Genomic DNA, 23958 nt, shown 5'->3' with positions numbered 1-23958 from the left:
CAAATGAAATTGCGAGACATTCCACCTACGGTCCATCAGTGTACAAAATAACGTTTGATGCAGCAGAGTGGGCTAGTGACAGGCACTGGCACCTATAACTTAAATGCTCTGCAGCATCATTGAATGATATATCCGGACACAGGTTTCTGTCAATGATGTGTTCCTCAAGACAACCCCTCATAGTTTGTCACAACACATCAGGCACACCCTTTACATCCACGGACTTGAGATTCTATGTTATTAGTGGGTGCTCATGTTAATGGCATTTAAAACAAACTATAGGTAGAGCTCATGCTGCACTGAATCAGCCTGTGGGCTGGAGACCACAGCAACAGCAGCATCACCGACAATTATGAGATGTTGTTTCTTCTTTTGTTCTCAGTTAATTGTGTTTGAGCAGTTATTCAATACAGAAAATTGTAATTTAACACACCATTTGAACTACTCGATGACAAACACAGTTTCACAGGTACATTCTGTATCCGAATCATCTACCGGCTCATCTCAGTTGCAGTCGACCACGACAGCGTCCTCTGCGGGTGGCGCAGCTCAGCAGGTGGTGGTCACTACTGCGCCAGGGAAGGGCGTGCCAGTGGTCGGCGCCGTGGCGGGGGGACGTGGTGGGCGCTCGAGTGTGCACCAGCAGATCAGGGTTGCCGGTAGTAATGCGGGCACCGCCATCCACAACCTGCAGGTGACCACGTCGGCTGGCCAGCAAACAATACAGGTAACACTGACTTATGAGTTGCCCCCTTCAATTTTCTTGATATGTGCAGGATTTGACGTTCAATGACTGGATATCATTTCCTAAAGCAAACTCGAAAAAACCTCCTTTGAATATTGGAAGACTTCTGACCAGTGCTAAGTACAAAGTATTTCTAGTTAATTAACATAGTCCCTACTAGCTGAGTGAATAGTACGTGCTTGTGGAAATGACATCGTGTAACAACTCAAGTTGTTTATTTATTGTGTGACCAGTTTCGATCAAAGACCATTATGCAGTACCTGTTGTACACACATCATGTATACAGGAAATTTTCAGATGAAAAGGGTGTTTGAATTCTAGTAAAAATACAAATAATACTTACAGATTAAAGTTGTGCACCATTATAAACTCAATAATAAAGTTATAAATATCCTCCTTTTTGCAGATAATCAGATATTCATAATGGTCTTGGAAGATGAATTACAGAGAGCAATTTCATTTTTGTACAAGGTAGTCAGTGATTGTAATATGATAATATCTAAAGATCAAACTAAGACAGTGACATTTGACAGTAAGGAGCATTTAAGAGCAAAAACAATACTTTTTGATAAACTGCTAGAACAAATAAATACTTCTAAAACCTGTGAGGTCTTGTTGTGAGGGTACTGGTGTGTAGTATCTGTAAGTGGTTGTTCTTGGGAGGGCGACAGTGCCCAGTGGCGCAGAGAGTTGCAAGCAGAGGCAGTTGTTGAGAGGCTGTGGAAGGTGTAGGCTGCGTGAGCCAAAGGCGGTTGCGTAGCAAAGGATTTATCTTCATGTTTAATAGTAGTGGCGCACAGTTTGAATAATAGTGTGTTTATATTTGTGCAGTGTGATAAAAGGAAATAAATTAAATTTTACCAGTTCTTAATGTGTCTCCATCAGTTAGTACCACACCATTGCATTTAACAGTGAACGAAGTCTCAATATACACGGTCAACTACAACAAGAGGATTGTAACATAATAATCATTAATTAACCCATATAATCTCCTAGACCAAGGGAGCTTATATTGTGTATTTTATCCAGTGATCGAAAATACAAATTCCAAAAACTTCAACAGTTGGTAGGTACTATAATTCACACTCTCCTCAAATAATTTAGGGAACAGATGACACTAAAATTTTATAATGTGATGGCAGTACCAGTTCTAATGTACGAGTCAGAGACAGTGACTCTAACTGCCGGCCGAGAGAGGAGGATTCATAGAGCACAAATAAGACTTCTAAAATCACTCGCTTGGTACATACTCATAGATTGGATAAAGAATAGTGAAATTAGATACAAACTGCCTGCTAAAAGCCTATTTCAGAAAATAGAGGAATGTGGAAAGAAACGGTGTAAACATATTGAAGGAATGTTAGATGAATGACTGCTTAAATAAATATACAAATATGCACCTCAAGGGAAAATAAATGTTGGGCATTGGAAGTAGAGATGGAAATACTAGCTGCAGTTTACTTGAAATTGGAACAGGCAAAGATGACTTCAAAGTGGAGCTAGCAAAGATGCCTGAACCAAAACTGGATTTGACAGTGATAATTAAAGCTGTGGATCACAATTAAGGATGGGGGAGTTTTACATGGAATCTTGTATTTAACAGCTTTTTTCCTTACTTTTATTTAAATTTGTATTTACACTCCTGGAAATTGAAATAAGAATACCGTGAATTCATTGTCCCAGGAAGGGGAAACTTTATTGACACATTCCTGGGGTCAGATACATCACATGATCACACTGACAGAACCACAGGCACATAGACACAGGCAACGGAGCATGCACAATGTCGGCACTAGTACAGTGTATATCCACCTTTTGCAGCAATGCAGGCTGCTATTCTCCCATGGAGACGATCGTAGAGATGCTGGATGTAGTCCTGTGGAACGGCTTGTCATGCCATTTCCACCTGGCGCCTCAGTTGGACCAGCGTTCGTGCTGGACGTGCAGACCGCGTGCGACGACGCTTCATCCAGTCCCAAACATGCTCAATGGGGGACAGATCCGGAGATCTTGCTGGCCAGGGTAGTTGACTTACACCTTCTAGAGCACGTTGGGTGGCACGGGATACATGCGGACGTGCATTGTCCTGTTGGAACAGCAAGTTCCCCTGCCGGTCTAGGAATGGTAGAACGATGGGTTCGATGACGGTTTGGATGTACCGTGCACTATTCAGTGTCCCCTCGACGATCACCAGTGGTGTACGGCCAGTGTAGGAGATCGCTCCCCACACCATGATGCCGGGTGTTGGCCCTGTGTGCCTCGGTCGTATGCAGTCCTGATTGTGGCGCTCACCTGCACGGCGCCAAACACGCATACGACCATCATTGGCATCAAGGCAGAAGCGACTCTCATCGCTGAAGACGACACGTCTCCATTCGTCCCTCCATTCACGCCTGTCGCGACACCACTGGAGGCGGGCTGCACGATGTTGGGGCGTGAGCGGAAGACGGCCTAACGGTGTGCGGGACCGTAGCCCAGCTTCATGGAGACGGTTGCGAATGGTCCTCGCCGATACCCCAGGAGCAACAGTGTCCCTAATTTGCTGGGAAGTGGCGGTGCGGTTCCCTACGGCACTGCGTAGGATCCTACGGTCTTGGCGTGCATCCGTGCGTCGCTGCGGTCCGGTCCCAGGTCGACGGGCACGTGCACCTTCTGCCGACCACTGGCGACAACATCGATGTACTGTGGAGACCTCACGCCCCACGTGTTGAGCAATTCGGCGGTACGTCCACCCGGCCTCCCGCATGCCCACTATACGCCCTCGCTCAAAGTCCGTCAACTGCACATACGGTTCACGTCCACGCTGTCGCGGCATGCTACCAGTGTTAAAGACTGCGACGGAGCTCCGTATGCCACGGCAAACTGGCTGGCACTGATGGCGGCGGTGCACAAATGCTGCGCAGCTAGCGCCATTCGACGGCCAACACCGCGGTTCCTGGTGTGTCCGCTGTGCCGTGCGTGTGATCATTGCTTGTACAGCCCTCTCGCAGTTTCCGGAGCAAGTATGGTGGGTCTGACACACCGGTGTCAATGTATTCTTTTTTCCATTTCCAGGAGTGTATTATCAAATGAAACATCAGTTAAGTAACATTAAATCATAGTTTTTAATGAAAGTAACACATTTTTATTTTTATCACTGGTAATATGAAAATAAATTAAAAGTTGACACAGACATATGAAATGCCTTTTAGTTAAATGAAAAGAAATATATAAATCAGTAATACTGTACGATCTCTAGAAATAAAATAACATTTTAATTTTTATTTGTTGTTTCACATTTTGTATCATGTTTTAATTTGTTGTGAATACGTGAATTTTCAGGTGACTAATAATTAAAACTAAAAAGATATTACTTTTATTAAAATATTATGATTAAATATTTGTTCATTAACATTTTCATTTATTTATAAATATTGAGTTCAAATAAAATCGTAAGAATAAGAATCTTTATTAACCGTTCAGTATTTTCTTATACAATGGGCTTCGTCAATAAGTTCAATTACAGTATAAAGATGGTTATATTCTCTTAACAATGTATATATAAATCATGTGAAATTTAGTGTAGTACAATAGCACACTTTTGGAATTTTATATATTATTAATTTTACAATAAAAAGGAAAACATTATACAGATTTATATTAAGCAGGGAGTATTTATGTTGATGACACTATGTCATTATCATATACATGTTGATAACACTATGTCATTATCCTAAGCTATTGATACAAATTTAGGTCCTACTACAGGCAGAGGTACCTTTCTCTATGTTAAAACAGCAAATCTGCCATATTACAATCTTTAAATTCATCAACTTAGTAAAATGCTTTACCTTTGAGCCATTGACCCAATGTTGTCTTAAATTTACTTTTAGATACTGTTTGTACAATTTTAGGGAGCATATTAAACAGTTCGAGGCCTACATATTTATAACTATTATGTATCTTAGACAGTCTAGAGTATGGCAGATCAATAAAAATGCGTTGCCAATGATATTTGAACTGGTGAATTTACGATTAAGAGATGTTTGTGTTCTTCACTCCAGTGTTAGTAAGTCAGAAATATTTTATACTTAACAACACTCGGAAAGCTTCCAACCTTTAATGACAATGTTTCTGACTGTTGCATCATACTTCTCTAGGAAACTGATGTGCGAGCTCTGAGCTTCAACTCATATAATTAGGAAGAAAATCAAATCAGAGGGGCATTCTGTAAGGTCCTGTTGTTAGTGAAATGAATCAGTAAGTTCAGGTTTTATTCACTTTAGGTTTTTGCAGTTGGACCTTAGTGTTGATGACGTGTCATAGAATGTGCCGTAGTTGATCATGAACTTATTAGAAGAAAAAATAACCAGTATCACCTGTGGGAGCTATCCAGCAACATGACACAAAATATATGTTATATACTTCTATTTGTTGGGATTTCAGGATCCAAATAGCAGTCTGGAATACAGCAAAATTTGACAGTGTGCCATCTTTCTGCTGAACGGCGTAACACCATACATTTGCAGATATTAGACAATATATTTACAGTGAAAAATGACAATCCATTTGAGGGTCAAGGCATCATACCAGTGCTGACAGTAGACTGCATTAAAGACTGATCCAGAATTTCATGAGTGTATGGCAAATGACCGACATCTTTTATGCTAATGAACTGAAGACAAACAATAGACTGTGTTAACATAATTCATGCTGAATATCTATTTGCTATTATTTTCTAGTACTTACTGTTAGCTACCTAATTATTTATTGTCTTTGACGTAATTATGTACTGTATCCATTTTGTAGCATTTTATTTTATTTAAACTATCTACATCTGCGACTATAGTCTGCAAACTACTGTGAAGGGCGTGATAAAGGGTATACTTACTGTAACAGTTATTAAGGGCTTTTACTGTCCCATTCATGTATGGAGCAACAGAAAGTGCTTATTCTAATCTTGTCCTCACAATCCCTCTGTGAGTGGAACTTAAGGGGTTGTAGTATATTCTTAGCTTCATCATCTAAAGTTGGTTCTTGAAACTTTGTAAGTAGAATTTCTCAGCATAGTTTGCATCTATCTTCAAATGTCTACCTGTTCAGTTTTTTCAACATCTCTGTGACACTCTCCCATGCATCAGACAAACCTGTAAACATTTGTGCTGCCCTTCTCTGTATACGTTCAATATCCCCCGTTAGTCCTATTTGGTATGGATCCCATACATTTCAGCAATACTATAAGATGGCCAACATGAGTGATTTGTAAGCAGTCTCATTTGCAGACTGATTACATTTCCCTAGTATTATACCAGTGAACTGCAGTCTGCTGCTTGCTTTATCTACGACTGAGCCCATCTGATCATTCCATTTCATATCTCTACAATGTGTTACATCCAGGTAGTTGTACGAGTTGGCTGATTCCAAGAGTGATATGGTCATATTGCGGTCATGTGTGTTTATTGCAGTCATGTGTGTTTATTGCAGTCATGTGTGTTTATTGCAGTCATGTGTGTTTTTTGCGAAGTGTTCAGTTTCACATTGCTAAACATTTAAAGTAGGTTTCCACCTTTGTACTACATTGAAATTTTATCAAGATCTGACTGAATATTTGTGCAGCTTTTTTTCAGACAGTATGTCATTATGGACAACCACATCCTCTACAAAAATTCTGAGGTTACTGTTAATATTGTCTGCAGTATCATTAATATACAACATGAACAGCAAGTGTCCCAACATACTTCCCCATGCCACAGCTGAAATGACTTCTTCAATTGTTAATGATTCTGCAACCCAGATAACATGCTGCTTCCCTCCTACTAAGAAATCCTCACTCCATTCACAAATTTCACTTAATACCCCATGTGAACATACTTTCGATAAGAGGCATACGTGGAGTAAAGTGTTTCTTGGAAATCGAGAAATACTGCACCTACCTGACTGCAGAATATGCGCTGGTTGGCATGGAGGTCATTTTGTTTGAGATATTTCATTACATTTGAGCTCAGAGTATGTTCCGAGATTCTAGAATGAATGGACGTCAAAGATATTCTACTGTAGTTTTGTGGAGCACTTCTGCTACCCTTCTTGCAGCAGGTGTGAACTTCACTTTATTCCAACTTCTGAGTTTCACAACTTAGTGTCTCCATGTAAGTTAGGCTTAATACAAACGTGAGTTTAGCATCGATTGTCAATCAGCATTTTAAGAATTTGTGCTTATTGGTAGTGTGTTCATTAACTTTCACAGACAATCTGTTTTGTAATTACTTATACCTGTCGTGTATTTCATTTACCTGTGCCTCCCACTCACAGGTAACAACTTCGCAGAACCTGCTGCCTGCCGCGGGAAAATCCCTACTCGCAGTTTCAAATCCCGGGGTGGGCTCCGTGCGCGGCACATCACTCGCGCAGGCCGTGGCTGCCTCCAACGTAGTGACGGCAACCTCGGCAGCGACTGGTCTGCCCGCATCCTCCCAGCAGCAGCAGGTGGTGAAGACGGTGACGCTGACGGCACAGCAAGTGCAGGCAGTCGCGTCTGCGAGGGCGGCAGCGGCCGCCGTGACAGTGACTGCACCGACCACGACCGTAGGCGCCACGTCGCTCAGGATGGTGGGTACTGCCGGAGCTGTGACCCGTGGCGCCAAAGGGGGCAAAGCTGGCAAAGGTCAGGGCCGAGAGAGGGTGCGCAGGACGCAGGTAATTCACAGTTTGTGTGTGTGGTGAAAGTGTACCGGATGATGTGTGTGAGCGAGTGGGCCGCAGTACCGTCCAGGTTCTGTGGCAGATGCAGGCTGAATGATTAGTTTTGAGTTAGCTTGTCGCATTCTATGGCTGAGAATGTAGTTTATACAAAAGGCACATTTGTAGTTGCTGATGAAACCTTTAATTAACAATGTTGCTTACTGATTGCCAATAGCCATTGCACGAGCACTAAGAAATCCTTAGGCATTTTAATGGGCAGTATTGCTCTTAGTCATCCACTGACTACACACCGTTGGCAGCACTTTTCATCAAAGCATAATATTTTGTTGCCATATGGCTAGTGTATGGCAGGTTGCATGAAAACTGTGAGTTGTCATATGGCATGTGTTACAGGCTGCTTCCATTATTTTTTCTTGGGGCCCTGGGTTTGATTCCTGGCTGGGTCAGAGATTTTCTCTGTTTGGGGACTGGGTCATCATCATTATTATTATCATCAGCAGCAGCAGCAGCAATGCACAATTTGCTGGAATGATGTCAGATAGAAAGACTCACACTATGCAGCTGAACTAGGGGTTTGTCAACCAGTGATGCCATATGATCATCTCATTTCCACAGAAGACCTTCACATAGGCTTTGTTAGTTCAAATTTACAGAACATACAGTAGAACCTTGTTAATCTGTCCCCTACGGGATCATGGTTGGAATGCATGAAAGATCAGATTATGAGAGGAACACTTTTATTGATCCATAACGTCAGAATACAGTATAGCACAACTTTAATGTTGAATTGGAAATACTGTATGAATTATTGTTCCATGTTAAAACAGTAACAAAATGAAAAGAAAATATTCACACACTAAAAAATTCAACACAAAAGTGTAAAGTACAGTAGCGCATGTAGCGTGAAATATGTCTGTATCATATGATAGTATATTGTTACTGCGACTGAAAGTTTAACGTCTGTACATATCTTATTCCAGTACTGAAAAGAATGCAACTGATTTGGACTTAACTGTCTGTAACATGAGAAATCACACCCCTTAAGCAGGACACATCTTAAGCTAGATGAAAAAAGTCTGCGATGTCCTTTTGCTTAGCAGAGAAGTAGTTTGATTTTGTCGCTATGTTCCACCATTTCCTAATCCACAAAATATCTGTTGGGGTAGACCTAGAGCTTTTTTCATTATTGAAAGGCTATATCAAATGTATTTTTAACATCTGTGTGTTATATTCGAGTCATATGTTCATTGTCTTTGTTGTCGTCATCATCACTATTGTTCTCATCGGTTGTTCAAGTTACCATGTCAGTGTGTTAGTCATCAGTTAATTCTGCTTGTGTTGTGCTGTCAGCACCAGCTGTACTGATCCACTCACTTTGACACTGGGCCCAACATCTACTCAGATTTAATGTTTTCCTGCCATTTACGACATTTTTTATTGCTCTGGTGAAATTTCCTATGTTCACTATGTTAATTTTCACCCGATTTTGCATCAACATATTTATAATTTTCCTGAAATTTACACGTTATGTAAAAATGTTCATGGAGAAATAAGTGTCCAAGGAATAGAAAAGCAACTGGAATCACTCAACAGAGGAAAGTCCACTGGACCTGACGGGATACCAATTCGATTCTACACAGAGTACGCGAAAGAACTTGCCCCCCTTCTAACAGCCGTGTACCGCAAGTCTCTAGAGGAACGGAGGGTTCCAAATGATTGGAAAAGAGCACAGGTAGTCCCAGTCTTCAAGAAGGGTCGTCGAGCAGATGCGCAAAACTATAGACCTATATCTCTGACGTCGATCTGTTGTAGAATTTTAGAACATGTTTTTTGCTCGAGTATCATGTCGTTTTTCGAAACCCAGAATCTACTATTTAGGAATCAACATGGATTCCGGAAACAGCGATCGTGATAGACCCAACTCGCTTTATTTGTTCATGAGACCCAGAAAATATTAGATACAGGCTCCCAGGTAGATGCTTTTTTTCTTGACTTCCGGAAGGCGTTCGATACAGTTCCGCACTGTCGCCTGATAAACAAAGTAAGAACCTACGGAATATCAGACCAGCTGTGTGGCTGGATTGAAGAGTTTTTAGCAAACAGAACACAGCATGTTGTTATCAATGGAGAGACGTCTACAGACATTAAAGTAACCTCTGGCGTGCCACAGGGGAGTGTTATGGGACCATTGCTTTTCACAGTATATATAAATGACCTAGTAGATAGTGTCGGAAGTTCAATGCGGCTTTTCGCGGATGATGCTGTAGTATACAGAGAAGTTGCAGCATTAGAAAATTGTAGCGAAATGCAGGAAGATCTGCAGCAGATAGACACTTGGTGCAGGGAGTGGCAACTGCCCCTTAACATAGACAAATGTAATGTATTGCGAATACATAGAAAGAAGGATCCTTTATTGTATGATTATATGATAGCGGAACAAACACTGGTAGCAGTTACTTCTGTAAAATATCTGGGAGTATGCGTGCGGAACGATTTGAAGTGGAATGATCATATAAAATTAATTGTTGGTAAGGCGGGTACCAGGTTGAGATTCATTGGGAGAGTGCTTAGAAAATGTAGTCCATCAACAAAGGAGGTGGCTTACAAAACACTCGTTCGACCTATACTTGAGTATTGCTCATCAGTGTGGGATCCGTACCAGATCGGGTTGACGGAGGAGGTAGAGAAGATCCAAAGAAGAGCGGCGCGTTTCGTCACAGGGTTATTTGGTAACCGTGATAGTGTTACGGAGATGTTTAATAAACTCAAGTGGCAGACTCTGCAAGAGAGGCGCTCTGCAACGCGGTGTAGCTTGCTGTCCAAGTTTCGAGAGGGTGCGTTTCTGCATGAGGTATCGAATATATTGCTTCCCCCTACTTATACCTCCCGAGGAGATCACGAATGTAAAATTAGAGAGATTAGAGCGTGCACAGAGGCTTTCAGACAGTCGTTCTTCCCGTGAACCATACGCGACTGGAACAGGAAAGGGAGGTAATGACAGTGGCACGTAAAGTGCCCTCCGCCACACACCATTGGGTGGCTTGCGGAGTATAAATGTAGATGTAGATGAACTGACGTAACATGATGCTGGCCGTCAAGTAGTGTTTACAAACGTTAACATGGTTAAGTTTCTTGACACCAGGGTGCTCTTCTCAGTGGATTTAAACCAGTAAACATGTAAAAGTTGTAACAATTTGTGCCATGTCTCCTGTCACTGCCGAACTCTACTCTGCATGGTGGCTGATGGGAGTAAGTAGGTTCATCCGAATAAAGACATCATGACCAGTTACAACCATTTCCAAACTGTCTCTATAGTGCATGTGCAGTTTTGTGTTTGTCGTAATCATCGTCACACCTCTGTCAGACCATATTTAGCGTATTTTGTCTTTTGATCGCTTGTAACGCTAGCTGACTTCTTCATTCACTTTACATTGCTAAAATATTTTTGGTTTAAACACAGCACCAATTACGGATTCTTTCATGCTGAGCAAGATGTGTTTCAAGAATTTATTCTCGTTGTCAAGTGCAGTATTTATGTATGTATTTTTTGTGATGTTACACAAACAAACAGTGTGAGAGATAGTTTGCGTGTGTGTGGTTTTGTGTGGAACTGAGGAGGCATGGTACAGGGCAACCTCAAAAACACGACTACAGTTCAAGAGACGCAGAACAACACATAAGCAAACACCACACGAAATACTTATGTAAATATTTACAATTGACAATGAGAAAAAATTCTTGAAATGCACTGTAATAAGCATGAAAAAATATGTAATTGGTGCAGTGTTTCATCATTTAAATAATGAATGACAGCTGCTGGCTTTCCAAAAACATTGATTATGATGTATGAAATTGAGTCAAACGTTTCTACTTGCCAGACAGTTATCAGTTCCCGTTACATCAGCACTTTTTATTAGGTAACAAACAAGTTCCCCATAAGACTATTTTGATGCCTATTATGTGCACTTACATAAGGTGCAAAAATGCAAGAGGGTATCCTGTATGTAACTTTTACAGCTTAAAATGTTATTTCCCACATTTTACACCATGTTTTGGAAGTCCCTTGAAAACTCTGAAAACAGGATTTTACTGTGTGTGTGTGTGTGTGTGTGTGTGTGTGTGTGTGTGTGTGTGTGTGTGTGTGTGTGTTTTAGGGGGAATGGCTAGGAGAATAGGGGGAGGTTTGTTTGTGAGAGATCTAATTTCTGACAGCAGTCTTCTGATATGTTTGATGTGGCTCATCACAATATCCTCTCTTGTGTCAACCTATTCATATCAGCGTGGCACCGAGCGACGTGGCACAGTGGTTAGCATGCTGGACTTGCATTCGGGAGGGCGATGGTTCAAACCCACAACCGGCCATCCTGATTTAGCTTTCCCGTAATTTCCCTAAACCACTTCAGGCAAATGCTGGGATGGTTTGAAAGGACACAGCCGACTTCCTTCCCTAATCCGATGAGATGATGACCTCACTGTTTCTGGAAGGAAAATGGCTTATATATTGAATTAAATAAGTATTTGATGTGATAGTGCAAAATACTGGCTGGAATACAGACAATATGAGTCAAGACAACAATCAACATGTATAAAAGAAGACTTATTTTGAACCTCAATTCCATTTGCTGTAACTTGTTTGTCATATCTTTATTTGCTGTTGTAATATCTTACTGCAGTGTTTGTTCAGTATTTTCATCATCATTTTCTGAATGCTATGCCTTGTTGCCGCAACCATTGTCCCCCCTTTTTATTATGTGTTCTTCATTTCTTAATAATTTTATACGTTCTGTTACTTCCGACAGATTTTTGACTTTTTTTTTTTTTTTTTTTTTTTTCCTCTCTCCCCCTTGGATTCCCATTGGTTTTCCTTCCCAAAACATTTCCTACTGTCATATCTGTTAAAAATCTATAACTTCTCAGTAAATATCTAAAAGACTTCTTTTCCTATTTTGTGTAGTCCGATTGTGCTTTTCTATTTCCTGTTCATCGACCTCTTTTGGAAAATGTTCATTGGTTTGTCTTTGTGCGCAGGTGTTCCACAGCTTTCTCCACACCCATATTTCCACTACATTTAATTGCTTTCTGCCTGTTTTCAAAAGTGTTCAGCCTTCATAGCCATATAGGAGCACACTCCAGATGAATGTCATGACATTTTTTTTTTTTTTTTTTTCCTGTACTGGATGCATTCTGCATTATCAGTTGTTTTCATTCATTGAAAGCATATTTAACTGTAGTGGTTCTTTGTCTGATTTTCATGCTGCATCTGTTGTCTTCTGTGGTTGAGGTTCATAAATACAAGGGAAGATTGGAAGGTAATGCACAATAATTTTACTACCAAAAAGTTGGATAGATTAAAAAAAAAATTAAAAATCACAAATGAACTTACATCTTTAACCTACTTTTTTACATAGTCAACAACCTTCCCAACACATTTCTTCCATCACGGTACCAATTTCAATATGTCCGGTTCGTAGAAGTCCATTTAGTTCAAGTATAGCTGTCGGTAGACTGCTGGTTTTGCTTCAGCATCTATTGCTGGCCAAGAATTTCTTCATGGAACCAGAGAGATGAAAGTCTGATGGTGCTAGAACCGGATTGTAAGGTGGTTGCTGGAGCACCTCCCACCCAAATTTGGCAATTTTCTCACAAACAGGAGGAGCAACATGTGGGCGAGCATTGTCATGAAGATGTGTGACACTGTCAGCATTAATGTTTTGAACAATATCGTACAATTCACCATGGGAAATCGTGAACTGCTGCTGTAAGGTTTGCAGTTGCACAAGGTGGTTGAGAATCACTAAGGTTGACACTGTCCCCTTGGAAGAATTCCCACCACCTGGAGACATTGCTGCAGTTGATACAGTCATCTCCATATATGGTACGCATGCTCCTGTGAATTTCACTTGGTTTACTCCCTTCAGCCCACAAATATTGAACTACATTTTGCAGCTCTTCACAAGTTAATGACAGTAACATGCACCCCATGTTTGTTTTGTAGTTCAGGCTTCTCTCACAAGAGCTGCACATAAAAGCAAAATACCCTCTGTAGCACAAACTTCAAACTGTATTGTTGTGAAACTTCAGCATCCCAGCTGCAACACCAGCGGAGAAAAAAAATTATTGTGAATTACTTTCAGATCCTCCCACATAACAGAATTTATCAATTTCTTTCAAGTTAGATGTCAGGATTTCTCCTCAGTTAGTGTTTTCTTGGTATTATAATGTAGGGTTTATGATCATTAATCTTAAGTTCAAATGTGTTAATAATAGCTTAAAATTTAGAAATTATATTTTGCATATGTTTTCTACTATCGGCTGCTAAGGCAATATCAAATGCAGATTTTGTGCTACAGTTGGGAATTCCATTCTCTTAAACTCAGGACTTTTTCCTTTGAACATCCTCATAACTTTGACAATGAAAAAGTTAAACAAATAAAAGGGGATTTAATGATAGCACTTGTCTTAACCTTTTGGTTTTGGCTTTACATCTTTCACTATTAACTTCTGTTCTCACTCTTTGGTTTTTATATGTGTTTCATATTGTTCATCTGCCTTTCCAGTCTAAGTGTGTATCTTTCAAGATTTTGCAGAGTTTCTTTCAGCTAATACTCTGAAATGCCTGCTTTAGCTAAATAAAGGCTATGTAAGTATCCCTATTTAATTCTAATCTTCTCTCAAATAAGCTGTTGAGTGCTGTGGTGGCTGAGTAAATGGATCCTTTTCAGTTTCTAGTTCTATTTTGCATATTATTCTAGTTTATTGTTATGGATGTGAGTATTTTGCTGCATGCAGAATTAGGCATATTGTTCTGTAATTGGAGCTGCCTGCTGGATTCCACATTTTTTTAATGAATGAGTATTTTTTTTATTTTGTACAAAATCATCTGGAAGAGAACCATATTCATAACAATAGTTTGTATAATTTTCGAAAGTTCATCTTTCATTTTTCTCTGCAGTTCTGCCATATCTGTATAGGCAGCTCATCTAGACTTGGAGCTTTGTTTGCTCTCATTTCTTTCAGTGTTGCATCAAACCCCATTTTCGCAATTGAGGACCTACTTCATGTGTTAGCACTTCTTATCGTTACTCTTCTTCCTTGGCAATGTCTTACCTTTCATAAAATACTCGTTCCATCTGTTGGCTACTTCATATACTTTCAGTAATATGTTTCCTTGTTTATCTCTTACCACAGATGATCTAGGCCTTAACTTGAGTTGTGCTTTCTTGATTTTTTCTGTACACTGTATCAGTCATCCTATTTTTGTATCTGTTTCTGTATCCCTGCATATATCATTCATCCACTGTTGCTTAGCCCCTCCGCATTTTTGTCATGCTGTTCTGTATGGCTGCATCTTTCTTGACCTTCTGTTGTGCTACTTTTCCTATATTTATTCTTTTCCTGAATCTAGGTTATGATATTCTCTGTTGTCGTGCTTTCCTGTATTCCATCTTTTTTAGTACTGTGTTTGCTATTTTTGTTACAATTTCTTTCACTTTATTCCTTGATGTGACAAAAGTCGTTGGATAGTGATATGCACATATATAGATACCAGAAGTATCATGTACACAAGGTATAAAAGTGAGATGCATTGGCAGAGCTGTTATTTTTACTCAGGTGATTCTTGTGAAATGGTTTCTGACATGATTATGGCTGCACGGCAGGAATTAGCAGACTTTGAACACAGAATGGTAGTTGGAGCTAGGCATATGGAATGTTCCATTTTGGAAATCGTTAGGGAGTTCAGTATTTTGAGATCCACAGTGTCAAGATTGTGCTGAGAATACAGGGATTTCAGGCATTACCTCTCACGATGGACAATGCAGTGTCTGACTGGCTTCACTTAACGACTGAGAGCAGTGGCGTTTGCATAGAGTTGTCGAGCTAACAGACAAGTGACCCTGTGTCAAATAACTGCAGAAATCAATGTGGGATGTATGATGAATATATCTGTTAGGACAATACAGCTAAATTTGGCATTAATGGATTATGGTGGCGGATGACAGACATGAGTGCTTTTGCTAATAGCGCAGCATGGCTTGCAACATATTTCCTGGGCTCATGACCATATCGGTTGGACCCTACATGACTCGAAAACCGTGGCCTGCTCAGGTGAGTCCTGGTTTCAGTTGGTAAGAACTGATAGTAGGGTTTGCCAACAAGGCACTTTGTAAGCTCTTGGTGGCTCCATAATGGTGTAGACTATGTTTAGATGGGATGGACTGAGTCCTCCGGTCCAACTGAACCGATCATTGACCGTAAATGATTGTTTGGCTGTGTGGAGACCATTTGCAGCGATTCATGAACTTCATGTTCCCAGATAACAATGAAATTGTTGCTGGGCCACAATTGTTCGTGACTGGTTTGAAGAACATTCTGGGCAACTCGAGTGAATTATTTGGCCACGCAGATTGTCCAACATGAATCTCGTTAAGTTTTTAAGGGACATAACCGAGAGGTCAGTTCATTCACAGAATCCTGCTCTGGGAACACTATTGCAATTATGGACTGTTATATAGGCAGCAAGGCTCAGTATTTCTACAGATGACTTCCAGTGACTTCCACGTCATGTCAAGTTGCTGTACTATGCTGGGCTAAAGGAGGTCCAACATGATAGTATGATGTATCCCATGACTTTTGTCACCTCAGTGAACTACTGCTTTTATGATTTTATTCATAGCTGTAATTCAGCAGCTACAGAATATTTCACCAAATATGAAAATTCAGTCACCAGCTGCACCAGAAAACCTTTATTTTGTTCACTCTACCAGTTTCAATAGTTTAAACCATCATCTTCAGAAGTGGAATAGGTTCAAATCATTAGTAAGCCAACATCAAAAATAAGAATCGGACAGTTGTGTTCTACAAAGGATTGGCAAAAAATACAGACATAAAGCAAATATGTAAAACACAAATGTACAAAGATCAATCAGGAGCAGTTAAATAGATTTGTCGAAATAGATGTAAAATAGTTAAGCATAAAAGCTACAACATACCTTTCCTAAGTCCATAAAACAGAGCAACAGTTCTAAAAATATATGATACGAGCAATGAGTGGTGAATTAACTGTCAAATTTCACATCGTACATAGTATGAGTCAGAAAATTCAGCCACCAAACTGATCACGTGAAGGACATTGAACACACTTATACACAAAGATGGAGTGCTGTTGTACATGCAAACAGTAATATATTCTGCAACAGTTAACTTGCAAGTGTGCATTAAACTGTATAAAACCATATAAAATGTTTAGGAAAAGACATTAAACCCTGGACTAAGTGTTAAACAAACAGACATATAAAAATAACATCATTAGAATGTGAAGGGATACATACATCTACATCTATACTTTGCATACCACCATGAGGTGCATGGCAGAAGGTACTTCCAACTGTGCCAGTTATTAGGGTTTCTTCCTGTTCTATTCACCTGTGGAGTGCAGGAAGAATGATTTTTGGTGTGCCTCTGTGCGTGCAGTAATTATTGTAATCTTATCTTCACAATCCCTATGTGAGCAATATGTAGGGGTTTATAGTATATTCTTAGAGCAATCATTTACAGCTGGTTCAAACTTTGTTCATAGACTTTCTCGGTATAGTTTATATCTGTCTTCAGGAGTCTTCTAGTTCAGTCCTGTCAGTATCTCTGAGACTCTCCCATAGATTAAATGAACCTGTGACTATTTAAGCTGCTTGTCTCTCTGTATGTTCAATATCCCACGTTAGTCGTATCTGGTACAGATCACACACACTTGAGCAATATGCTAGAACAATCACATGAGTGATTTGTAAGCAATCTTATTTGTAGACTGATTTCACTGCCCCAGTATTGTACCAATAAACTGAAATCTAGCACCTGCTTTACCCACAGCTGAAACTATGTGGTCATTCCATTTTACATCTCTACAAAGTGTTATACTCCGATATTTTTATGAGTTGGTAAGTTCCAGCAGGGGCTAATTGATATTATATGATACTATACTCTGTTTATCATAAGAATAAATGTAATGCAAACATTACGCCATGTATTCTTCCACATTCGCTTGAATCTCATTGGATTTCGTTTCACATGGAGCAATACAGTTAAGTATGATCATAAGAATAAGCACATAGACTGAGTGATAATGTGCAGGACATCAACTTTAACCGGCACTTTATACTTGGACAGCACTGGCCAAGTAGCGGCCCAAGTAGCCTGCAATGATGTGAGGTGTTGCAGTTCAGATGTAAAAAGAGATAGGCAAAGAAACAATATAGCTTCGAATATCATTTAATTTTTGGAGAGAGTGAAATAATATTCGCCAAAACTCACCCACTACTGCATGCTTCTTAGGTGACCAGACGGAAAGCATAAAATGCTCTCATTCCCACCTGACATAGTATTCTAATTACACACGAGAGTGATGAAAATTTGTAACTTAAACACAGAGTAATTTTTCTGAGTGAGCTTTGTGGGATAAAAAAGCTTACTGCAGGGATTTCACCATACTGTTGAATACTGAAGCCAGTGTAGGTATTAATTACAGTCAGTTGTCTGGTTATCTCTTAGCTCCTTCCGTATCCGAATATGAGAAATACATTTCAGTACTGTAACTCATCTGCTACGTTGATAACGAGATGACCAACAACAGAATCCACGAAGCCAGCCAGGCTTTATGACAAGCCATTGTATATCCTGCCAACGTTTGGCAGTGATATGTGAAAGAGCTGCATGCGTTAGTTCCAGTATGTCTGGCAGCTTAACAGACTTGTTATTTCTTTATCCAAATCCCCTAACTTGGCTCCAGATCAGTTCTGTTGGGTTCATATTGTAATGGTACAGTGGCAAATGTAAAGATGCAGCATTTGTATGGTATGCCCGATGCTGTGAGAATGATTGTTTTCATGTATCTATGACACATAGCTACATCTGCAGTGTTTGTAATTAGAAATAAGAAGACGTGCATTATTCATAAATAAAATGATGATGAATTTTACAATTACAAAATGTAGGTTATTCAAATTGAATGAGAAAAAAAAATTGATTCGGGCAAGACTTGAACCAGTCAACCATTTACTTCAATGAGATATCAAGCTACTATGCTACCGATTATGCTATACACGATGTGCTCGTGTCTCCTCTGTATCTAATACAGTCCCTTGGAAAACTTCAACGCCGTTTATCTATGTAAATTTATGACACATTAAGAACAACCTAATTCTCAGCACTTTTTAACCGTGTTCTATGTGCGTTAATTGCTACCCGAACAGAAATCAGCCTCAACGATTTTCATACTGTATATTAACAGTGCGACAATCAAAGCACAACAATGCAGATGCTTTGACTGTACATGATTTTTGAAATAGAAACTATATAACTACAGTGTGATTAAGAAAAATGTTGGCTGCTAATACATTTGAATATCTTAAAAGATTCATTTAACGTAACTTAGTAATAATACACCTAATACATAAGTAGGACATACTTCCGAGAGTGTAACAATGCCAGTGTACGTGTGCTACGGCTACTGATCAATCATCGCGTTTGTATTTGTTTACATCAGGTTTATTCTTATGATTAACGGAGTATACATTTCTTCATTTTTTGAAGTGCAGCGTTTTACATATCTGAACATTTAAAGCAAGTTGGCAATCTCTCCACAACTTTGAAACTTTATCAAGCTCTGACTGAATATTTATGCAGCTTCTTTCAGATATTACTTCATTATAGATACCTCCATCATCTGCAAAAAGTTTGATGTTTCTATTAATGTTGTCTGCAAATGCATTAATGTACAACATGAACAATAAGGGTCCCAACACAGTTCCCTGGGGCACACCCGAAGTTACTTCCACATCTGATATGACTCTCCATCCAAGATAACATGTTGCTTCCTTATTACCAAAAAGTCCTCAGTCCAGTCGGAGATTTCACTTGATACCCCATATGATTGAACTTTTGACAATAAGCATAGCTGTCCTACTGAGTCAAATGATTTTTTGAAATGAACCTGATTCCCTAGATCCAAAGCTTTCAGGACATCATGTGAGAAAAGTGCAAGGTGGGCTTCACGTGGTTGGTGTTTTCGAAATCCACACTGGTTGGCATTGAGGAGGTCATTCTGTTTAAGATACCTCACTATGTTTGAGCTCAGAATATGTTCTAAGGTATAGAATCTGACAGGAATTCCATAGGACGCTGGAGCCTCTTCAGTTTTAATGATTTCAGCTGTTTCTCAACACTGCTGACCATAATACTTATTTCAGTCATCTTTTCAGTGGTACGAGGATTAAATTGGGGTAATTCTCCTGGGTTTTCCTTTGTAAAGGAACATTTGAAAATGGAGTTAAGCATTTAAGCTTTTGCCTTGCTACCCGCAATTTCAGTTCCTGTCTCATTCACTAGGGACTGGACGCTAACTTCGATGGCACTAACAGCCCTTACACATGAACATAACAATATTTTGCTATGGTAGTCACTAAAGGCATCACGCATTGCTCTCTTGACAGCTGAACGTGTTGCATTCAGTATCTCCCTATCTATAGCCCTACAGTATGTTTTATACATATTATGCAGTAATCTCTGTTTCTTTACAGTGACTATGTACCATTGAGGTTCCCTCCCTCTAACTACTGTTCCACTGGGTACATATCTGTCCAGTGCATGGTCAACTACTCTTTTAAACTTGAGCCAGAGTTCCTCTACATGGTCCTGTCGTGTGCTGGAAGTTTCAAGTTCCTCATTGAGATATGACTGTACTGATTTTTTATCTAGGTTACCAAACATATACATCTTTCTGCTTGTTTTAGTTGCCCTTTGTACTTTGGTAATCATTGGTGCCACACCCGCATCATGGTCACCGATACCTGTTTCGATGTGTACTTCCTCAAAGAAGTCAGGTTTATTTGTTACCTTTAGATCCAACATATTTCCATCATGAGTGGGTTCCTAACTATCTGTTTTAAGTAGTTCTCAGTGATGGCATTTAGTATATTTTCACAGGATGTGTTATCATGCTCACCACTAACAGAACTGTTGTGTGCACCCCACACATATTCAACTACCTGGGTAGCAGCCTCTGATGTGTAATGCACATCTGACCCATTAAGGGGGACCCAACAGTTCTCAACCCTGTGGCACAAGTCCAGGAAGGACCGAGCGAGGTGGCGCAGTGGTTAGACACTGGACTCGCATTCGGGAGGACGACAGTTCAATCCCGTGTCCTGCCATCCTGATTTAGGTTTTCCGTGATTTCCCTAAATCACTCCAGGCAAATGCCGGGATGGTTCCTTTCAAAGGGCACGGCCGACTTCCTTCCCCATCCTTCCCTAATCCGATGAGACTGATGACCTCGCTGTCTGGTCTCCTTCCCCAAAAACAACCCAACCCAAGTCCAGGAAGCTGCAGTCTAGTTTACCACAGAACTTTTGAAGCCCCTGGTTCAGTCCTTCCAGTCGACTCAGAACCAAAGGCCTTTATCAGTCCGTGGGACAATTCAGCAAGTTGTGACATTCTTTCTGGATTGACCCGAGAATGGCCTCGGAACCCAGATGGCAGGCATCATTTGTTCCAACGTGCACCATAATCTGCAATTGGTTGCACCCTGTTTCCTCAGTGGCTGCTAGAATATCCTCTTCAACATGTGGAATGAGGCCTCCAGGCATACACACTGAGTGCACCTGGTGTCCTTTCCTGTACCTTGCTGTCATTTCCTGAAGAGGTGCCATCATTCACTCTATGTTTGAACTGCCGACCATTAATAGACCCCTACCCTTTTGCGCTTGCCACCTCGTTACACTGGACAAACAGGTTTCTTCAAAACAGGCGAAGTAAGACCCACTTGCTCATTCTTAGTTTCATTGAAAGACAGTATTTCAGTTTCAGTGAAAGACAGCACCTCAAACGTGTCAGTTAGGAAGATTGGTATAACACGCTGAGTCCTTTCTGGTCCCCATTCTCCCTGTTCAGGATGCCTAGATCTACCACTGACACGTCACTCACATCAGGTGGACAACTAATGACAGACCTTGTATTTTCTCCAGAGGAAACAGTATCCGTGGAAGAGAATAGTACTTGAGGTACCTCTGGTACATGTATCACAGGTACACGACTCTCGGGAGCTCTTCCAACACACTTATTCCCAGCAGCTGCCATTTGTTTGACAGCAGTCAGGTCGATTTGCAGCTGCTTACAAACGTCACTCAACTTATCCTGTGTTTGAGAACAGAATTCACAGTGGTGCTGCATTTTGGCTGATGTAGTGTACAGGGTGTTTAAAAATGAGTATAGGGGTTTTAACATTTTATATTATTTATTACATTCAACTTACAGTTATAAATTATATGTCAAATGAAAGAGCAACTCAAACAGTTGTGTTTGGCACCAGTACGCTTGCGCAGCGCCAATGTTTCCGCCGCATTCCGCGATTGGTTGAACTTTACTGTGCCCAAGTGCTGGATAGGCCGCAAGGGGCCCAATGACAGGGCTTGCTTTGCGTGGCCTCCACGTTCACCCGACCTAACACCATGCGATTTTTTCCTTTGGGGCTTCATCAAGAATCGTGTGTACGTGCCTCCACTACCAGCAGACCTTCCTGAATTAAGAAACCGGATTGAAGCAGCTGTTGCTACAGTCACTGAAGACACACTTATCAAAGTTTGGGAAGAACTCGGCTATAGACTTGATGTGTGCCGTGTGAGGAATGGTGCCCACATTGAACATTTATAAGGTTCTTGGTAAAATTGTTTGAGTTGATCTTTCATTTGACATATCATTTATAACTCTAAGTTTAATATAATAAATATTATAAAGCGTTAAAACCCTGATAAAAGACCAGCTGGGTACCCATTGTTGACAGCAGTGTACTTACAGTTGTCAAGCTCTGTGGCAGTAGCAGGACTAAGAGGAATTTCAAATATACGGTCAATCATAGCATGAAAAAATGGCAATTTGTGCCTAAATGAGTGACAGGAAGGAGCAGGGATGATGGTATCTGTTGTAAAGATTTCCTCTGGATGTCAAAACTTAAGTTTTCCGTCTGCCAGCCACAATTTAAGGTTGAGGAAACTAAATTCATACAAATCATTTTCTGTTTCATATGTAAATTTGATTTTCAGTTGATGGCAGTTCAGACGGGTTTATTAGCTCCCACACACCAAGTTTTACTTAGCATCTAGATAAAGTACAGGCACATTTCCACACAGCGAATCAACTTGTAAACACACGCTGGGGCCTCTATTAGGCCTTCGACACATGTTGTCCACTTCCTGCTATCAAAGCCAGACCGCAGCTCACTTATAGTTCCTTCTGACGTATGTCCAGCAGCCAGCCTTGTCTCCAGGATACGGAACAGTTCTACACATCGCCAATGTTCCAGTGGCCTATGGCACCTCCATAAAATGATGATAAAATTTGAACAGTTCACCTTCCTGCATTTATCCCTTTACATACTAATGATGTTATTTTTATGTGTCTGTTTGCTTAACACTAGTCAATTGTTTACTGTCTTTTGCTAAACATTTTATATGGTTTTATAAGGTTTAACGCATACTTGCGTGTCAGCTGTCGCAGAATGTAAAATTACAGTTTGTATGTACACCAGTGCTCCCTCTTTGTATATAAGTGTGTTCAATGGCCTTCACATCATCAATTTGGTGGCTGACTTTTCTGACTCATACTATGTACAATTTGAAATTTGACAGTTAATCATTTGCCACTCATCGCGTGTATGATATATTTTTAGAGATGTCACTCTGTTTCATGGACTCTATAGCAAAGGTATGTTGTGGTTCTTAAGCTTAACTCTTTTACGTCTGTTTTTCTAGGCCTTTTTACTTCTACTACTCAATCTTTGTACATTTTCTTTTAACGTATTTGCTTTATGTATGTATTTTTTGCCAATCCTGTGTTGGACATGACCGTTTGATTCCTATTTTTGACATTGGCTTATTAATGATTTCAACCTGTTTTACTTCTGTAGATGACAGCTTAGACTGTCAGAACCAGTAAAGAAAACCAAACAAAGGTTTTCTTGTGCAGGTTACGACTGACTTTATCTTTGGCAAGATTATTGCTATTAGTAAGGTTGGTTGTTCTTATAGGATACTTGTTTCTTATTACGGGTTCTTTGAGTTTTTCAATATTCCATCTTTTTGTGTTAATCTTCTGGTTTTTGTTAAATTTTAAATTATATTTTGGTAAGACTGACACATGATCATTACCTATGTCTAGTCCTGGATAGCTATGTATGGACTTTATTGTCTTTCTATACCTTCTCTTCACTAATATAAAATTGAGTTAAAACCTGTTATTATGGCTTGGAGCTTTCAAATGTACCTCATTCTTTCACATGCTTTAAAGGCTGTGTTTGTTATTGTGGTGTCACCGCTAGACACCACACTTGCAAGGTGGTAACTTAAATCGGCCGCGGTCCTGTAGTACATGTCGGACCCGCGTGTCGCCACTGTGTAATCGCAATCCTAGCGCCACCACATGGCAGGTCACAAGACACGGAATAGACCTCGCCCCAGTTGTACGGACGACATAGCTTGCGACCAGACCTA

The 23958-nt window shown here is 40.2% G+C and overlaps 1 protein-coding gene across 1 annotated transcript in view; it reads left to right on the top strand.

Moving 5' to 3' along the window:
• The window catches only part of LOC126210087 (nuclear factor related to kappa-B-binding protein), a 211228-nt gene that overhangs the window by 100024 nt on the left and 87246 nt on the right, over window positions 1-23958 (top strand). Inside the window, exons 14-15 of the mRNA XM_049939213.1 lie at window positions 509-727; window positions 7034-7417. Of these exons, the coding sequence (XP_049795170.1) occupies window positions 509-727; window positions 7034-7417 (603 nt within the window). The remainder of the gene's footprint in view (window positions 1-508; window positions 728-7033; window positions 7418-23958) is intronic.

Source organism: Schistocerca nitens, chromosome 10, assembly GCF_023898315.1.
Source record: "Schistocerca nitens isolate TAMUIC-IGC-003100 chromosome 10, iqSchNite1.1, whole genome shotgun sequence".
NCBI lineage: Eukaryota > Metazoa > Arthropoda > Insecta > Orthoptera > Acrididae > Schistocerca > Schistocerca nitens.
This window is presented reverse-complemented; position numbering and strand designations above follow the sequence as displayed.